Below are 20,396 nucleotides of genomic sequence, written 5' to 3'. Positions count from 1 at the left end.
AACTGCCGGAAGAGGGAATCGGAATTGTTGCTGAAAGAGGAAGGGAAAAGCATGACTATAATATAGAGCGGCGACGCAATCGCATTCAACGAGCGAGAGTCGCACAGGTCAAAGATAAGAAAACAGGGGTTGGCGCAATCGATTCTCGCGACGGAATTACAGCGATCGGCGGATACGTGTTATTACGAGAGAAGCGGAGAAAACGGGGGATGGGTTTACAACGTCCGTTCCAGGCGCGGAGCTAATTAGTTTCGGCGGTATCTTCAATGACAGGCGACATGCGTCGGCGCAGTGATAGCAAATTAGTTTAGCTCTTTAATGACGCGCCACACAATTCGATTGCAATTATGTGATTCACTAACGCGCACTCAGTGACGCTTCGCACTTGCCTGATGTTTTTTCGGTCATCGATTCGAATTGTAAGCTTAGAATAAAGTGGTAGAAGTGAAAGAAATCGAAGAAATAAATTAAACTAAATTACTTTATTTTTCATCCGCGAGAGGATTTGTGTCTATCGATCAAAAAATAAAAAAAAATAATTGGAAAAGTTTCTTTTTCAATAATTTTTAAAAGAAACTATTTTTACGATATATTCTTTTTCTGTTCCGCATCGTCATAAATGGAATCTTCTCTTTCAATATAGATCGAATAATTCTAATAATGTCGCATTTTTCAATCGTCAATCTAGAATCGATTTTTCTTTTACTAAAATTAAATTTACCGCATTAAATACTTCAACAATTAAAAAGGTATAAAATCATATTTTTATGAAAAATTGCATATTTTAATAAAAAATGATTTAAAAAAAAATTATTTTATATTAATAATATTATTGAATTATTTAATTATTAACGTCATGATATTTGAGCGATTGCCAGTTTTAGCTGTTAATATAATTTCGAATATTCATTGCTCGAAGACCATAAAGATGTAAGCTACAAAGATTAGTTTTATTGCATCTTGTATACCCTACGAACAAATATTCGGCAAGAATTCCAAGTTCTTCGCAATCTCGACATGCACGAAGGAATACGGTACCTTATTGAATCGGAAAATGTTCTAATGAGAGGATCTCTAATGCTGGCTCTTTGAAACAGACACAGTCGCGCAAATATCAATTAGCGATTGCGCCGCATCGGCGAACTGTCCTTAATTAACAGCCTCCAACGATGATGATGGTGTTGTCTAACGTCCCGTGGGATCGCCCTTGGCCGTATTCCAGCGGACGGAAAAGGAAAAGGGAATTTCTCGAAAGCTTTGCTTTGGAAAATTTACCGTTCCATTGGCTGCCGACTTTCAACCCGCTTGACAGGCACCACCGTCTCGCTAATTTCAAAACCGCTCGAACAGTAACCGCGTTTTTTAATCGAATCTTTCGACGTCTCAACCCTCCTCTCATTTACGTATGGCTTCCCGATACTCCTCGTTTTCCATTCTATCCCGAGAATCCTTGTCGAAACGTTTAATCATTCTGCTAATCACGTTTTTCTCCTGTTCCCAGGAGTCCCTCTTCTTTCCAAGCGAGATACGAAAGCGTCGCCAACCCATTAAAGCTCGTAATTCTCCAAGATTTTTTGTCGCTACGTCCTCGCGCGTCTCTCCCACTCAGAGGACGCTTCAAATCAATATCTACACGGTGTCTCAAAATCTCTAAATACTACGGAATATATTTTAAAAAAGAACAGTTGTTTTAAGAAAGAGATATATATATATATATATATAAAATAAACGTAAAAAATTGTGTTAAAATTAAAAAATTTGACAAATAATATCCTTTTTTTGTTTAATCTAAATTAAATTTTAACAAAAAACCTTTAACGAAAATTTAATTCTTGTGACTTAATTATTAAGATATATTTAATATTGAAAATTAATGATAATATCACAAAAGTTTTTTTTTATGAAATCCAACTGAAAAAGAATTCACTATCCTCAAGTTCGATAAACGAATATACGAATATATTTCGTCATACATGTTCTTATATATATATATATATATATATATATATATATATATATATCACGTTTTGTTATATAATTTACGTAAAAGAAAACTCGGGTTTGTTATCCTTCTTTGCAAAACAGCAGCATTGAAAGACGGGGCTGTTCGCCCAAGGGCTAGGTGGATTTTTCGTGAAATGAAAGGGAAGAGAGATGGTTTTAACGGAGAGAAGAGAAGCGGGGGGTAAGAGAACAGCGGCGGTATCGACGAGTTCTCCGCGAACGATCGGCTGCTATTCGCCGGTATGTAGATACGATAAAACGTACTTTCGATACGCAGCGCCGCATTTCCATAAATATGCAAAGACGGTAACCGCAGCCGGCGATATAGGAACATTTACCGTATTTCATCGCCACTATATTTCGAGGAAGCAATCGCGCGCCGCGATCCCCCACGACACACGCTACACGCTTTCACGCGCGCGTGAATTTCCCTGACTTACAATAAATACATCTTGTTTCAAATTCAATTATTAATCAATTATTTGTCATTATTAATTAATTTCCACATACTTCTGTTGGCGAAAAAAAGGACTTTACAAATAAAAAAAAAAAAAATACAATTAACACGAGATATCCTGCACATTCCGTGCAATAATTAATTAATATAATTAATAATAATGATTCAAGTTATATATGAGCCAATAATGGTTTACCGTGCTCATAATTTATTATATAACTTCGATATTAGTCAAACAAAAATTACATATTATTTCAATATAAATTTATGTAGAATAATTTTAATTTACTGTGTTCAATTTTTAAATACAAGTAACTAATGTATATTGAATAGCGTAGGAATATTAATAATAAAATAAAATTGGAAATAATAACGGTTATTTGATGCAATAGCCTGAGGTATGAAGCAGAAATCATTTGTACATATCCGAATTTCAAAAAGGGATGCACGTTAACTGTAAACTATTCCATGTATAATAAAAGATATAGGTATATATGTATCGAAAAATTTCCGGACTGTCAGTTTGCTCGGCGATGCTTCCGACGGTACGAGAGAGAGAGAGAGCAATAATACCTCCCCTTCTCCCCGACCTCTCCCCAAAATATCTCGCAATCTCGCATTCGCGCGGGATTCACAATACGCGTGTACGCATTAACGAGTTTATTGTGACTTCATGAAAGTTGGTTGCACTTAACGAGAGCACAGAAGGCGCTCCGCATTCCAGCGTTTCAATGATTTTTCTCGTTCGCCAACTGTCCGAATTTGACAATACAATTTTAACTCTTTGGAAAACAAAACGAAACATTCAAAAGCCACCATCGTTTCGCCCGCAGACCATTGTTCCCTGGTTTTTATTTATTTATTTTTATACCGCGCTGTACGTGCAATATAAACTGTTTAATTTTTGTTTTAAATCATATTGTGCATAAGTTGCAACAAACCGACTTGCTAACTTGCGACAAAAAAAAACTTTGTTTATTTTTATGCAGATGCGTTGGCCCACATAAAACATAACAAAAAATCGATATGATGCTCTAAATTTACATGTATATGAATTTATCAAATATATTCACGTACACGGCATCGTATATGGAAATAAAAATCAACATATTTTTAGTGTAAAAACTTAAAAAATATATATGTGAGAAATACATTGATACGATTATACATAATAAATGTTAAACAGAACCAAAGCTGAAGCGCGGAATATTACTTTACATTTTAATATCGAGTTATATAATATACATTTTATATACATATTGTAGATTTTATAAGAGAATATAATTTTACAGTGAGTATTTAATTTTCGATTCGATCGTCGTGATGAGATAAATTTTACGGCAATCTCACGATGAAATGTCCAAGATTTTTCTTTGTCATAAACGACCGAGAATAGAGATCATTCTCGCATGTCTAGAGCACGGTGAAATCTCAACTCGACGAAATCATACCGGTTTCAATTCCTTAATCGCGATCCAAGCTCGAGCAGCTGGCATATGTGGATCCTTTCTACAGACCTAACTACAAAGAAAACACACACACATACATATATATATATATATATATACGCGGTGCACGCGTCGCAGCCGACTTAACCGAGCCGAACGAACGGACGGACGGGATGGGAAGCGTAGCTGTCTATGCGGTATCGTCTGCAATCTGTCCACTTATCCCCCGTCCTCCTCCAGTTTCACCGTATTACCGACACGAGCAACAAAGACATTTGGCGATGCTGCGATTCCATTTGATCTAGCTATCCGCGCGCGCGATCTCGAGAGCTTCGGAGAATGGAAGAACGGAATATGAAGAATACAAAGGAAGGAGAAACCGCGAAGGAAGGAGCGAAGAAAACTCGCAAAAGCACCAACGACGACCAGCTCTGGGTCACATTTTACGGGCGCCGGAGAAAGGAGGGAGGGGGAGAGGGAGGAGGGCGGCAAACCGACGAAACGAGTCCGTGAAAAATGAGCGGAGTGGATACCCGAGGAGCGATATCCACCGCGAGGAAGCAAATATATGTAGTATGTACTTGGAACTATACTCCGATACATGCATCGCGCGAACTATACGCAGCCTTTTCGATGAAAAATAAAAAGAATCCGACTTGTTTTTATATCGCAAAGCGCGACGTATTCGGCGAAAATCCAAAATAACAATGGCCATCGATTCTCGTTATGTTTACATATTTTACATTGTAGCAAAACGCGAAGCGGTTATCTAGAGCGTAATCATTAAACAAAGAATCGCGATATTAATTTTAACTTGATTTTCGATCGATTTTAAAATTATATATAATAGTCTTTCATCGATAGAAACTGTGTTGAGATGATTATAATTTTTTAATCATAAGCGATAATGAAATAATTCTTTCATTACGATTTAATTAATATTTTTTTTATATTTTTCTTTAATTTGATTTTCGACTGATTTTTACAATTATCCTTTCATCAATGAAAACTGCATTGGAATGACTGTAATTTTTTATTCATAAGCGATATTAAAATAATTGCCTTATTAACATCTTTATATGCAATATTTTTTTTATTTTTGATTATTTTGATTGCATTCTTATCTATGCTCTAAACGATTTTCGCGAACAATGCGTCATTTAAGTAGTTACGAAACTGCAAATTCGCTCGATCTCTATTGCCAATCTAACGTCATGTTATGTCTGCACAAACTCCAAAATCCAAAGCTTAATGCGAATCCGCAGTCGGCGCCAATCTGTTACACGACGTGTACTGATCAAATCAGTTGCCAGATTCGCTGGCAACTCCTCTTCGCTAACATTCTCCTCGGCTGAATTATCAGTTTATTAAGAAACATAGCTAAACGATTGCAATTACACTTTTGCAACTGCTGCCGCTCGCTCTCAAAGTTCGCGAACGAGAAAGCGCCGCGCGCCATCGATCGACTCCTCGTCAGCTAAGTACTCCAAAGTTCAAGTTCGTAATTACGCGATATTCCGGACTCGGCGGAATGGGCAGGAAGGATCGCGCGGATGAATCCACAATTCAGCCGCATTCGAGGGAGCGATCCGCGTATAACGAATGAGACGAGATTCACGAGATCTCTCTGCTTTTTTTTTTTTCCAACGAGATCACCCTACTCTCTTTCCCTCCCTGCTGCTGTTCGCGGTTACACCCCGTCCCCTCCGCCGTCGCCTCCCTATAACTCTATCGCGTATAATCTCGTATCGCGGCTGCACAACAATCGAATCTGGCTAGGATCCAAGAGACTTTTCCCCGAGTCTTTACACACCATCTTTTAAGGATTCGTTCGTCGACAATTTCTACGCGTGCGCGCGCGAGTTCTCGTGCAGAATATGTCGATACGATTACACGTTAAAGACTTCGTACGCAGGGATTTTATTCCAAGATTAACATTAAAATTAAATTAATAAGATTAACATTAAAATGTGAAGGTTTTGCAGCTTAATCGCACCAGAATATTGAGCCAAGGAGAGGATTAAATAAGCAAATATAAGCTTGTAATTAATTTGCTTAATCAGAGGACCGATCTGAAATCCATTGAAGAACGAGTGTATTTAGTGACTATACGCATTTATTTACGTATATTAATGTCGGTACTTTCGCTTTATAGAATTTTGTTTATGCCGCGATATGCGGCTTAACGCGCCAACCGTAGCACTTTCATCTATGTGACCGCGCAATAATTAGCCGATGTATGGATATTTTGATAACATGCCGCAATTTGCATTATGAATGACATGTAATTTTCGACATGTAAAATTCCTCATTTTAAGCCCGCAATTTCCGCCTTCGCGGAAATTTCTATCATCGTCGCACTAGAAAAATCATTCTATGCCTTGTTGTACAATAAGTAGTTCTTTAGTTAATATAGTGTTACGATTGTTGCATTCTTGTTTAATAAAACAAGTTGCGAACAACGAAGCTCGCAAGTATTTCAAAAGAATTTTGAGCATATATGGAGCGACATAGATATACATAAAAGTTTTGACTATGTACTCTCGTTATATTACATAAAACTAGACAGAATATCCCGAAAAGATCGAATATCAATAATAAAACCTCTTGCTCTTTAAGCAACATGTACGTTTTATTTTCAACGATATTTTAATTCAGCATTCAATTATCGAGCTGTTTGATTTTTCGAATTGAACCGTTTTCGCAAATTAAAAGCGTGCGTGCGTGTGCGTGTGTGCGTATATGTGTGTGTGCTATCTCACATGCTATCAAAACTGGGTCAAATTCGGCTCAGCTTTCAAGAGCCGTTTTTCGTGAAATATGTAACATTTTTAGCGAGGAAAATGCATAGTGATTATTTTCAACAAATGTTTATTAGTGGAAAAAGAATGCACATCGATAGATATGATGATGGTAGGTAAACAAAAATAAAATGTGTTTATTTATCGGGTCTATCTTTGATTTCATTTCTGATGGTTGATAAAACTATTTATTGAATATCTTTTTGAAATGATATTGTTGCATCAAAGATTTAACGTAATGATAAACAGTTTTAAGTTAATTAGCAGCGCAATTCTTCGAAAAACGTATTAATAAATTAAAGAATATAATAGATGTAACATTGATTAACGAGAATTTGAGAGCAAGTTAATCGTATAATGCTCATTGAAAAATAATCGATTCAATTAGGAAAATATGAATTACGCGTGAGTAGAATATATTTCTTTGATCCGCTGTTGTAACACACACACACACACACACACACTGTACTCAATACAACGGTATACAGGCAATTACGAAAGAAAATAATATCATTATGCAATAAACAAAAATATAGGAACGATTAAACTGAGCATATCAATGCGCGATCCAAGGGATAAAATATCGTCGACTTTTACGTGAACCAATAAAAAGATATAACGATCCGTAAATAGTAAATACAAAAAGTGGATTAATGTCGAGAATTTTTCGCGATTCGTTTCGTGAAAAATTGATTTCCATTCACAATTAAATTAGTACGCGCGAAATAGATGCAACAGAATATTGCGCGTACGATGCCGCCGTCCGTTTCGTACATCATTCCTTTTTGCAAAATTTCATTTTCGCGTAGTTTAATAGAAAAAAAAAAAAAAATATTACAATATCGATTTCTCTCTTGCGCGCGCGTTTCGCTATTATTTCCGTGCCGTCATTTTCCTCTTCGACAGAGCGTTGCGAGATCACGAATTATACGCGCGAAAATGATCCGTCTCGTACTGTGCCACCGCGATATTTTAAAATTAAATCATATTTTATAATGTAACATCCTTGCTTTCCTCTCTTTTTTTCCCTATTATACTCCCGCATTTCGCGCCTGCCGAATGATGTTATCATATTTTTAATGCGACTACATTATGCAAACAACATTACGTTTTAATGGACGGGACACGTCCATTTACTTTTTTGTCCAATAATATATAAACAGTGTCTACAAATAATGAGATCCATATACAGCGTATAATGAATCGATGAATAAACGCATATTCATTAGTCGCTAAACAGCCTCGGAAATGAAGCTAAAGCAGTAATATGGAAATATATTAACGGTAAATTAAGCATAGTAGAGGTCAAAAAGTTGAAACAAAATTTCTGAATTTTCGATAATATTATGACAAAATTGTACATACGGAGTCAATTGAGAGAGATAAATTGTAATAAAATATATTGTATTAAAATATAAATTTAACAATGTATCCAAAGATTACACTTTGAAATTAGTTTTTATATTTATAAATAATAATTATCATGAATTTGTTTGTAATAATTGTTAAACTTATCGAAAATAATCCGCTATACCCTCGTGTGGAAATTAACAGGATGAAATTTTCACGAATTTTATCGAATATCGAGTTTCAGGGAGAATAGAGCTTATAAATATTGTTTCCAAAATCCAATCCCTTGTGAAATTCTTAATTCTTTTCGTAAGCTGTCGTAAGCTTATCTTTTAAATTTAAAAGTTGCAATTATTTTCTTCTAAAATTACTTATGAAAAATAATAACAAATAAAATCTCTCTAATCTCTCTGATCTGTGTGACATTTCATCTTCAAGCCAAATTTGCATATTTAACTTGATATACGAAATGCCCTGGAAATTACTAGCTTCTTAGTTTTAATAAGGATATTCGTCGATTAATTTAAATTAAATCTTAAAATATCGGAGCGTTAATAGTCTGAAAGCTGTAAGCTCTCGAAAACAACAGGCTCTTCCGCACGCATGTTAAACTTTGATAATACATAATAAAGATTTAATATACAGCGCACACACACACACACACAATAATGTCTTCAATTAATTCCAAGCGCATTTTACTTAAGAAAGATTTTAATTTAACGTTCAGTTACTGACATATTTAATATTGAATATTAAAAACACAGGAAAAGAGATAGCGTCTGACAGCGTCGTTTGTATTTTTTTTAAATTTTGTTTCCAGATTGAACGTAGTTGCGCAATTCTGCGCATATATTTTACTATTCTTTTTTTTTTTTTTTATTTTTGATGGAGATGATACGCTTTCTGCTTTTGCTCCTCTATTGGATCGTTACATATGAGAGATATTGCATTCTAAAAGTTCTATTTTATTTTACATAACATACTATAAAATATTCATCAGTTCAAACTAAAAAAAAGTCTTCTTTTTTTAATCCTTTCTCTTTAATCTTCTCTTTTGATCAAAAGAAAATTACAAAAATAAAATAATAAATAAGATAAAATTATACTCGTATCATACTCAACTTTATTCAATTGTATATATAAACGAAATTGTTTCATCGGAAATTATGTGAAAATTGATATAAAAACGACCCTCTATATGCAACGACTCGATAAAATACGATTAAGGAATTCGTCCGTCTTTTTTTTATTCACTCAAGTCGTCTCGCGAATAGCCACTTAACGAAGGTCTTATCTCGAATTAAGGCTCGCCGAAATTACGGCAGTCTCTCAATTCCACCGATTTCGCCGAAAAGCTGCCAGACGCAAAGATACACTCTTTTTACGATACATTGCTTATTCGTCGAAAGAGCCTCGCTCCGATGGTATAAAAATTAATACGCACCTTTTACAATCGGTGTGAGGCACGCAGCGATGAGCACGAAGAGCCACATCCCGAAGATCTTTCCCGCTATCACCCTGGAGACTCTCATGGTTGTGCGATGAAGGTCCGTTTATGACACACACACACACATACACTGACACACGCACGCGCGCGCGCGCGGAATCTCAGGCGGATTAAGTAGCGTAAAGAGGATGATGAAAAACACTGTTCGCGATCAAGAAGATGAATCTTTTATCACTCGTCCGTATCACTCGTTTCACATATCGTACGTGACACTGACGATGACACTGACGATACGCGACACTTTTTTGCACGAAACACGATGACGTGTTGTGATTACGATACGTGTACGATTTGAAATCTCGAAAACGCGCACCAACTTTACTCCGGTCAACAAATTGACGTCTCGGTTCCGTCTCTCGATTCTTCTCCTTTTCCGATCATCAATGGATGTCTCGTGGTCGACAGTAACATACTTCGAGTCCCGTCGAAGCTGCCGTTGTTAGAGTCTCGTCGACATCCTACGATCGTCCCCGCGCGAATACAAACATTCGCGTTCCGTTACGCTTCTGGAGAAAACGAGTCCGCCCATATGCGACAAGCTTCACGTAATTATTTGTCGGACGACAACTACGAATCGAATCTTCATCAACGTACTCGCGTTCGAATATCAATGTTCGTTTGTCACTTTTCGAACGCGCGACGAGTCTTCGCCGAACAAGTTCGATAATCCGGTTATTTCACTCAAAAAAACTTCGACAGTTTTAATTCCGACTCGACGCTATAGCGTGAAATACGTTCGACTCCTTCGATGATTTCCTTCGCGTCAAGTTGACGATAATAATCACGACGACACGCGGCGAATATCACCGAGCGGAATCCCGATTCTTTCAGGATTCCAGATAACGATCATTAAAATGCGAGAGTCCCGATGATAGTCCGAAAGGTGTTCGCGATTTGCACTGCAGCACGTAAATGCGATTATAGTCACACTTGGTGCAATTTATTTGAGCGAAGTTACTCCTATACTACGCACTCGCGCCAAAATTCAAAGTCGTTCTCGGAATTGATCGGGACGCGAAAAACGATCAATTGTCTCATCGACTCGCAACAACGATTCACCTCTCCTCGCGGAATATCCTCTCGTCGTGTTGCTCGGACATCCGTCCCAATTGTGTGAGGGGTGGCGGCGGGGGAGTGGCAGTGAGAGGACGACGACGACAGCCGAGGATATGGGTGGTGGATGCCGAGGGTGGCTGAACGAGAAACTGAATCGCGCACAGCAGGTGGCGCGTATCCGATATGTCGCGAAAATTACGCGAGATAAAACCGGCTTCGATGACACGCGACGACGATCGCGCGAGCCCGGTTATTATTATTACGACACACCGATATTACAAACTCCGGGGCAAGATCACTCACAGGACGAAGGAGGACCGAGACGAGTTGCGTTACGTGCGCTACCGTTCGCGAGAGTGTGAATACTGCGCGGAGTGTGCGAGACTGCGCGACAGGGTGGGAGGCCTCTGCCCCCGCAGAGATCCACGGAGATTGCCGAGCGCGGCCGAGCGTCCCCGAACACTGCCGCTCGGCCGGTATTCCGAATTACTAGCTGCTCAGCAGTCATATTTCAAATATACATTTTGTTATAAACATTTGAGGAATTATTATTATATAAACATTTAACAGTCGTTTATATATATATATATATATATATATATATATATATATATATATATATATATACGTATACAGAGATACTGCAGGAGAATGAACTATGTCAAAAGTTAATAAATGTAACATTTCAAGATTTATGAATTTGACATTGCGCAAAGCACACTTAGCCTTTTAAGATATATAATTAAAAATTAATTTATCAATTAATATGGAAATAAAGATTTGCCTTGTAGAATTAACATTTTTATTTTAATCAATTTTGTACGGTCACTAAAATTTTCATGATATAATACAATCTCTATAAGAGCTCGACATAAAATAATATTTACAATTTTGAGATTAAATTATATTTTACAGAGCAAAACAGACGTTTTAACTTACAAATTGATTGTTAATTTTATATTTTAAAACGCGAAAAGTGCTTTGCGCATGTGTGCATATGTGTGTGTGTGTGTGTGTGTGTGTGTGTATGTTGTATGTGCGCACACAATTTCAAACTCATGGATCTCGAAATAATGTATTAGATTTATTAACTTTTGTCGTCGTTCATCAATGCAATTCCTCCTTAAGAGCCCAATCTATTCTAATATGAAAAATTGATGAATTTTAGAAATTTTTTTTGAAGAATATTAAAAATATTGATATGAAATATCTTTTTGGCGTCGGCGTTTTACATATATTTTTATTGATGTTTAAACAGTACATCAGTATTTGTAAATCTTGGATATTTATCTATTTTTTTGTTTAATACGAGTCTGTGCGTAGCATATTCGAAAGTACATAGTTTGATAGTATGACATATTTTGCTCCTTGTGTAATTATTTAAAATGAAAAAACTTGGTTTAGTTTTATTTCGCAGGATATTTTTGGGATACCTTAATTTCATTGTCGATATTTTATCCTCCTCAAAGTAAATAGTAACTTTTCTACACTCTATAGTAAAACATTAAAAAAAATTTCTTTAATAAAAAGTATATAAAACTGTATATTCCATGAAAAATAAAAACTGTTTTTTTTTTAAGACGTAATAGTTGAAATAATATTTTTAAAAGTTATGTTCCTTGTCGGGGTGAAGAGAAATTTTGAATTGCAATAATGTTCACGCACAAACAAATATTGTATATTATAAATATAACAAGAGTAAAATGATTAGATAAAGTGGCAAAACAAATATGCGTTTTTTTCAAAAATAATCATCTTGTTATAATCTGTATTACAAATCAAACATGATCTTAAATATCAATTTACAGAAATAATTAAAATATATAATTTAATTTCAATATTATTTTCAACAAATTTGTATTTGTGCACGCGTTTTAATGATTAATATATTTATTAATTTGTTAGTACATAATTAAAAGTTTATTCAAATTGATTATTTATTTTCAATAAATATATAATATCTCTCAAAGTATCAAAATTATGTGGCTTTGGTGAAAGGCAAATACTAAGGCTGCAGAAGTAAATATTTACTTGACTGCGTATTGATAAGAAAACTTTCTATAACTCTGCTTATTTTACCATTATATTACTTATACGAATATCATTATAATGAAGTGTAATTAAATTATTTCAATATGAAATAAATAACAATTACAAATTTGTTTAAATATTTATTGTTTATATATATAAACAGAAATAATTATTTCAATTATCTAATGAAATCCTCAATGAAAGATATATGCTTGAAATTATTTTTGATTTGCATACAATTACCTGAATATTTCAAACAAGTCATTATTTCATACTATTATAATCTGATAGGAGAAATATTAGCTTGCGTAAATATTTTATTTTTATACTTTAAAAAGGCTATATTGTCAATCTCTTTAATGGTGATCACTCCGCATTTGCTATTACTTTGCAAATCCTGAAAGAGTGCCCACGCAAAGGGGATGACGACTCTTGCTGCGATATTCCATGTCATATCTTAACTAGAATTGTCAATAAAATTGTCTATAAAATTATCGAACTAAGTTCGTAATAATTTTATAAATAATATTGATGGATTGGGTTTTGGGGAGATTTCCGTCGATGTAGATGCTCGATTAGCATCGATGCCGTTAGCACAATGCTTTTAGTTAATTAATGTACCAACAAGTATCAAGCTGACACTTGATATACATGTCCGATCGATATTTCCTTAACAAGATTTTGTTGAGAGTGTATTATATTATTAAATAATATTATATTATTAATTAATATTGTTTTATTATGCGTTCAATAATATTGCGGTTTGACGAATTTTATATGTACACAATTCTAGTTATATGTATACAATTCTAGTTATATAAATAATAAAATTAAAAAATTAAAATTCTAGTAATACCTCTGGCACGCGTACTGATTCTACAATCGTATTAAAGTCGGATACCATCCAAATTGATATTTTAAATAACTAAAATACACCAATAATTGTGTTATAAATAATAATATATAAATAAATCTAGCTTATATCCTAACAAATATTTTAATAATTATTTTTCTAAATATCATGAGAAACACTTTTCAAAATATTTATATATCTGATACATATATATAGTAAATTAGAAATGTAAATTCGTATTAATTTAATAATATTTCGAGTGACATTTCTTCATAATTACAACATATAAATGCTTCTGTCGCTAATGAAATGGAAATCATGTTACAGTCATGCATATAGAATATCTCAAAAAAGTAATGAAATTTCTCTTTACAAAATTATTATCGAGCAAATTATGCTCTTTTGTATAGCCAAATATTTTTAATAGTATACAAATTAATAATACAGTAAAATAATTTATTCATGATTAATTATTTGCAACAAATATTTATCGTTATTTCTCTCGATTAAGTGATCAAAAAGAGAGATTTTTCTTTGCGCTATTATGTGTCGATACACATTTATTTATAAATATCTTTCATTAGGGAAAAGAAACAATATATAAAATGACATAAGATGCGTATCGTCTTTTATCGTTGGCGATTAAAGTTGTAAACGAGAAAAAGTAAAATGTATTATTTTTCATCGCTTCTTGTATTTTTCCGTGTATAACGAATGAATTGGAAATCGTTCTCCCGGCTCGATATGTCAACAACAACATTCACGTCAAAATTTAATTCGACGTACTCTATGATTCTATTTGCGTCACAGCATTTTGCTGTGACGCACGTAAGCGATTTCGCTTGAATTGTATGAATTCCATAAATATTGGTGCCGATATACAACAATGATAAAGATTTGCGATTTATGAAGTTGCTTTATGCAGCGTAAAATTGCGCGTATTATAGCTTATTATAGTAACTAGATGAAGAAGAATTTTCTCTACGCGTATTATTAAGATAGTTTTTGTTATTATATTGTAATAATTAGATTAATGAAAATTTATATCTAGAAGCAATTACAAAATGAGAAATAATCGAAATAAAACAATAAATTTTCAAAATAATAATAAAAAATTAATATAAAATTGTTTATTTGAAGGTCCATTTCATTATATATTCTAATGTATTTTAAAAAATCTCTGCTGCTATTTAATTAATTAGAGAAGAGTTACCTTGAGTGTGTCATAAATCGAATTTTAAAGACTGTTAAGATAAGACGAAAGAAGTAGAAATCATATTTCACATAAATATTTTCGCACGATTTAATTTGAGTAAATGTCAAAATGCACTATTCATTATAAACAGTATTAGTACAATAATCTAAATTAAAATTAGTGCAATAATGTAATTTAAAAAATGTGGCATTATGTCTTCACCTATACATATACACACTCGTCCTATAGTGAGTATTTCATGTACTAATTATGAATTTAGAAATGCGGCATTGTCTCCATCTATTCTCTTTTGTAGTACTTCATATAGTATTTCATATCATTTGCTCTATCGATATATATTTATTATGTACATACGCCACAAATACATGCTACGTTAATATTTTTAATTTTTGATTTCTATGTACATATTAAAATATGTGTATTATAAAATTAATATATTTTTTTCTTCAAAATTTATCAATGATTTATTTCTAATCACACTTAACATATAACCTTCCAGACCGATCGATTAATCAACTGTTGTTTCCAACGACTATAAACTTGATTTAACAGGAACTGTCACTTACATAGTCGAGGAGGTTTAATAATATAAATTTGTGCCTTATTTTTTAAGATAACAAGAACAGAAGGAAACAGCATGGGTTTGTGTTCGCATATAAATTACATTTTTTCAATTTCATGAAATCTTTTATATCATGACAAGTGTAACACATTGTTCGCGCGAGAAATATACCTCAGCAATTATTTCATTATACATGTTGAAATTTTTCAAATAGATGAATCGAGTTTGCCGAGTTCAAAAAATGAGAAACAAGATTCGAAAAACGGAAAACACTGTTCGTTCGACGAAGTAATTGGACATATCGAAGATTTGTTGTTAGGTATAAAAGTATTCGTGTGAACATGAATAATTGTTAATCGTTAAAATTGTATATATTTGATCTTTCAGAGGAAGACTTTCAAGCTCTTCAGCAAAGATTTTTAGAAAAATACTGGAATGTTTTTGAACCAGTGGAAGATAACAAATTAATTTATACCGATATATTTAATGAATATGTGAGTCTCATGTAAAAGTTTGAAATTCTTCAAACTGCCACAATATCTCTGAAATATCACTTAATATGTTTCAGAATAAAACCGTAGAGATATACATTGAGGATTACCTTAAAAAAGTTATGCCACAATTTACAATAGACATTTTTTTACATCAGTTAAAGTAATTATAAAATGTATTTTCTTATAATAGAAATTCCATTAACTTTTATCTAATAAAATGTTTATTTTTGTATATTTGTACATGATAAAATTCAGTGAGAAACAGGCAGAATTGGAAGGTGAAGTCTTTGAAGTATTGTCAACAATAACAGACTTTTTGGCTTTTAAGGAAATGTTTCTTGATTATAGAGCAGTATGTAAAATCATTTGAAAACTTTTTTTTTTATCTGTAATAATTTTTATCTGTGTAATAAAACGTTTTTTGTAGGTAAAAGAAGGTAAAGTTGAAGATCTCAGCTGTGGGATAGCTGTTACATCTTTAAAATTCTATAATGCAGAAGCTGCAATAAATCACCAAAGTAATATACATGATTTTATTGAAGGTGCCTTTCAAGATAAAAAATAAGACATTAGAAAAAACGATGTAATATATAAGTCAAACATTAATGCATGTTCATATTATGTTCAGTATTTATTGATAATGATTATATCTGCAAAAATCTATATCATATTATGTATTTTTTACAAATAGAAGTACAAAAATAATTTAAATATCCTACTTAGCCTTTTTCTGCATTTGGTAGACTTTTAGTATAACTTATAAAGTAGCAACCTATAATATATATAATATATATAATATATATAATATATAATATATATAATTACATTTTTTAGAAGTATTGAATCTTCTTTAATTTTGTCAACACATTTTATAATGCATATTTTGAAAATATGTGCAATTGTATTTTATTGTACTTGAAATTAAGAAACAAAAAATTATAAACTTTTTGATTAAAATAGAAAAGCTCGAATTTTTTAAGTAATATATTGGGTAAGAAATATATGCGCAGAACGTTTTTAAATATTCATTTTTAAATATTCGTTTTTAAATAAAGGATAAGTTTTTCAAATTATATTCAAAGGAGTACTTAATATACTTAGTATATTAATAAATTTAATGCATAAGAATTTCCATTTGCACAAGTTTGCTGTTGGTCTCATTTGGCATACGATATGGCAAGGTTCCCGCAAAACTGGTTAACGCTCGCGCTTGTTCTCTGAGATCGTGCAGCTGTTGATCCCTTGCGATTTCGTCTCCTGGTTCTACCGACCGTAATTTCTGATACTGACGATACAATATCGTCATAGTAGCTAAAAGAACATCGGCCAATGTGCCAGCCACTTCGGGTGACACACGACGTAAAGCATTCACTCTCTCATCGACTTCCTTCACGTGAAGAGGCAACATCTTCGAATCTGCAATTGTCTAAAAAAAATTTATCATATTATTAAAATCTTTTTTTAATTATAAAGTATACCAAATGACACATTCATTCTTGCTTTTTATTAAAGAATTACTTACTCTAAGTGCACTTTGATACTGTTCATTGTGGAATTGATCAAAGAAAATCATAAGATCTTTTAAGGTGTAGAACGAAGACACTACTTCTGAGGGTGCTTGGATTACAATGTCTTTATATCTGAAAAGATTTACAATACAAATAATAAGTTTAAATTAAAAAATGTGTTATCTATTATGTCATATGTGAATTTAATTACCTTGTACCAATGTCCATAGCTGTAGTTTGTAATCGTGACCTGAGAGAACCGGGCAATCCTTTCTGACTGACAACTTGTGTTAAGAGTGTGCACATCAAACTGAGAACCTTCTCATGATTTCTAGCTAAATCATACATCATGACTGCATCTTCCAGCAGACCTTTTCTGTACAACGTTTCGGCGCAAATATTTATTACGTCGTCCGTATTAATTTGGAATTGATCCAAGATACCCGGAATTCTTCGATCTTTATCAAGTTTCCCTACTAACAAAACGCGATTTGCAGGAGAGGCATCCACTACCATTTCTGCGGCAGACGCGGCGAACATGTTGCGATCATACGGATCCTTCATACATCTAAAAACAAAAAATATCATTATAATAAAAAACTTAAAATTTAACTGATTTAATATGATAAACAATTAAGAATGCACCTCAATAAACAATTAAGAATATTACCTCAATAAAAAGAGATAATGAAGACTTTCTTTTGGATCAGATGATTCAAATCTTTTAATGTATAACAATATCAATCTAGCAAAATTCAGTCTTTTCGCTGGCGGTTTATCGGCGGGATCTACACTAATCAAAGGCGCTAAGACACTTTGACTGACAGCCAATAAATTGTGTTCATGCATAGCAGCTGCTAAATGAACTGCGTGCGGTAAATGCCTCGCTCCAGCGCCGGTGGCTAAAAACTCTATTGCCGCTTCGAATTGTCCGGTCAAGAATAGCATCGAGAAATACAAAAATGGTTGCTCGTGCGCGTGATAATAAGTTTCTCCTGCAAATTGAATCCATTAAAACATCTAAATTCTCAAACAAAAAAAGAACTATCAGATACTTCAAATTAGTATTACCATATATTTCTGAGATAGTAGTCTGTAAATAATCCAATGTCAGTTTATTCTCAATATCTGCCTGATATCTCACTTGACACAACTTTAACCACAAGTAATCGTCGGCTGTGGCTATTACTTCGGAATGCAAGTCATCCGGCTCGCAAGGAACCAACGCACAATATGCCGCTCTCTTATATAGATCGCTGATGGATCGTACTTGCTTTCTGTAGTGTAATTTCAGAATAGACTCTGCACGAGTACTCGGATGATGTTGTGGATCATCGCAAGCTTCCTCGAGAGCTGTTTTAAATTCCAAAAATTCTGTACTGCATTGATTCAGGCACTGCAGTGCGGCTTTATAGTCTCCAGACCGCATACAGTAATATACTAGAGGCCACAATGGTTTGTCTTCGATCATAACATCCTCCAAATCTCTCAAATTTTGTACTTTGACACCCACAAAACTTTTCACTAGAGGAATGGTGCCTGGAATGCCGCCTCGTTTCGCCTGCACCAAATTCTCGTTGATTATGGAATTCATGAAATCTCTATATCTATTTTCCAAATATTTTTTGGCTTGTAAAACAATTTTTTGTTCAATTGCAGGACTACTTCTAGATTTAATTTGATCCCCTCTAGGTGTTGGTGGAATATCAACCATACATTTCACCATTTGCCACAAGTCTACAATCTTCTTGTCATTAAATGATTCTGAGGTTTTGCAAAACGCGTTAAACAAACTGGGCCGTGTTATACCTCTAAGCACATGATCATTATAATTTTGCAGTTCTTTTACATATGCAACTTCTATGTTAGAGAGACCACTAATCATTGAACCTCCTAGTTTCGTACGCTGGGGTGCTCCGCGTAAGTCCACAAGTTCTCCGGATGGAGCAGTCATGGCATTTATTATCTCAAAACGCATTTGCTTCCATTCTCCCAGTATATGTTCCATTTGTTGAGCTCTAGTAAGTTCAAATGTCTGAAAAATAGATTTAATATCTATCTTTCTATTTTATACAAATAAATATATAAATATTTTAATAATTATTGTTATTGTTACATATACATACATCTTTATGAACCTGCTCGATGATGGATAGAATCGCATTTTCCTTTTCATTTCTAAGATAACTGACAATATCAGTGTCTGCGATAGGATCTAATGGCTCAAACGTGCGTCTTGCGCTAAGCGAGTTTAATTTCTGTGAAATTTGAGACAAGTCTATTCCTCGAGAACCTAATAGCACATGGCTGAAACATTTATTTTCATATACATTAACAGAAATATATAGAAGTTATATTACACGAAGCGCATATAGAGAAAATTGAAACATAAAATCATAAATTATACAAGATCTTGAAATAGACTTACGCTTGGGTTTCGTTGTCCTGGGTAGTGGTTTGTGTGACGCGGGACCACAACTCGTTAGAAGCCTCTAATATCTGTTGGAGATTTCTGTCGACATGCGGCATATCATCATTTCCCTCAGCGGCTGCGGATATCTGCTCCGCCGACCTCAGCAATTCACTGAAGCCGGAATCGGTCGTCAATCGCGTAGTATCAATGGGCAACATATCCGCATGACCGGTATCACCCATGTTCTGACATAAAAAAAACTTTGTATTATTATTCTATTTTTGGATTTCCATTCGTTGGACAAAATAATCCCGAAGAACAAACATATTACGTCGATAATATCCACAGAATAAAATCTTATAAATCGCGCGGCAAAGATTACGAACCACAAAGTATAAATATTATAGAAGAGATATAAGATATATGTTAACCTGGCAAAGAAGACAAAAAAATTACCGAAGCTAGCCGTTTGATACTGTCACTGTTCAATGTTATTAGCGGATCTACTTTTTCGCATGTGCAGTGTGACGATTACAAGCACATGGATGTAATGGGTACTTCTGTTTTGGCGGGTCTCGCAGAAGACAGGTTAAGGGTTAGGTAGTTATGTAAATAAATAAATTAATATAATTTGTGCAATTCTATTTTTTCATGTTTTTAATTAATTTTTCAAAAATTTCTAAACTTAAAAAATGA

At 33.8% G+C, this 20,396-nt stretch overlaps 3 protein-coding genes across 9 annotated transcripts in view; 1 reads left to right on the top strand and 2 right to left on the bottom strand.

Annotated features, from left to right (window-relative positions):
* LOC126858741 (nephrin-like) overlaps positions 1-10,224 on the bottom strand; it is a 248,339-nt gene extending 238,115 nt beyond the window's left edge. For all 5 annotated transcript variants that reach the window (XM_050609249.1, XM_050609251.1, XM_050609250.1 and 2 more), the window contains exon 1: positions 9,505-10,224. In XM_050609249.1, coding sequence (XP_050465206.1) covers positions 9,505-9,592 — 88 coding nt within the window. In that variant the 5' untranslated portion in view covers positions 9,593-10,224. The remainder of the gene's footprint in view (positions 1-9,504) is intronic.
* Positions 10,225-15,160: 4,936 nt separating this feature from the next.
* Positions 15,161-16,543, top strand: LOC126858798 (ADP-ribosylation factor-like protein 2-binding protein). The gene is made up of 6 exons (XM_050609394.1): positions 15,161-15,364; positions 15,500-15,604; positions 15,673-15,779; positions 15,854-15,939; positions 16,035-16,131; positions 16,207-16,543. The coding sequence occupies exons 1-6, from the start codon at positions 15,361-15,363 to the stop codon at positions 16,342-16,344; spliced, it is 537 nt and encodes a 178-aa protein (XP_050465351.1). The 5' UTR covers positions 15,161-15,360; the 3' UTR covers positions 16,345-16,543.
* Positions 16,544-16,741: 198 nt separating this feature from the next.
* LOC126858752 (nuclear pore complex protein Nup93-like) lies at positions 16,742-20,305 on the bottom strand. 3 transcript variants are annotated; one of them, XM_050609273.1, is made up of 8 exons: positions 20,132-20,267; positions 19,716-19,945; positions 19,414-19,594; positions 18,359-19,322; positions 17,958-18,282; positions 17,499-17,855; positions 17,302-17,419; positions 16,742-17,205 (listed from the first exon to the last, which is right to left on the bottom strand). In XM_050609273.1, the coding sequence occupies exons 2-8, from the start codon at positions 19,940-19,942 to the stop codon at positions 16,894-16,896; spliced, it is 2,484 nt and encodes an 827-aa protein (XP_050465230.1). In that variant the 5' UTR covers positions 19,943-19,945; positions 20,132-20,267; the 3' UTR covers positions 16,742-16,893. The 3 variants fall into 3 exon arrangements, with proteins under 3 accessions (XP_050465230.1, XP_050465231.1, XP_050465229.1); XM_050609274.1 differs by having other exon boundaries at positions 20,032-20,142; XM_050609272.1 differs by having other exon boundaries at positions 16,743-17,205; positions 20,157-20,305.
* Between the last annotated feature and the right edge of the window lie 91 nt (positions 20,306-20,396).

The sequence above is a fragment of the Cataglyphis hispanica genome, chromosome 2 (genome assembly GCF_021464435.1).
Source record: "Cataglyphis hispanica isolate Lineage 1 chromosome 2, ULB_Chis1_1.0, whole genome shotgun sequence".
NCBI classification, from domain to species: domain Eukaryota; kingdom Metazoa; phylum Arthropoda; class Insecta; order Hymenoptera; family Formicidae; genus Cataglyphis; species Cataglyphis hispanica.
The sequence above is the reverse complement of the archived record's forward strand: the minus strand, read 5'-3'. Positions and strand labels throughout refer to the sequence as shown.

What these genes read in the sequence shown, in the direction of transcription:
- LOC126858798 (XM_050609394.1), top strand. An exon ending in CCGATATATTTAATGAATAT is followed by an intron (nt 15,780 to 15,853) that starts GTGAGTCTCATG and finishes AATATGTTTCAG; the next exon opens with AATAAAACCGTAGAGATATA. An exon ending in TGTTTCTTGATTATAGAGCA is followed by an intron (nt 16,132 to 16,206) that starts GTATGTAAAATC and finishes CGTTTTTTGTAG; the next exon opens with GTAAAAGAAGGTAAAGTTGA.
- LOC126858752 (XM_050609272.1), bottom strand. Translation starts at nt 19,942, where the DNA reads ATGGGTGATACCGGTCATGCGGATATGTTGCCCATTGATACTACGCGA. An exon ending in TCGAGCAGGTTCATAAAGAT is followed by an intron (nt 19,323 to 19,413) that starts GTATGTATATGT and finishes TCTATTTTTCAG; the next exon opens with ACATTTGAACTTACTAGAGC. An exon ending in TACTATCTCAGAAATATATG is followed by an intron (nt 18,283 to 18,358) that starts GTAATACTAATT and finishes TTCAATTTGCAG; the next exon opens with GAGAAACTTATTATCACGCG.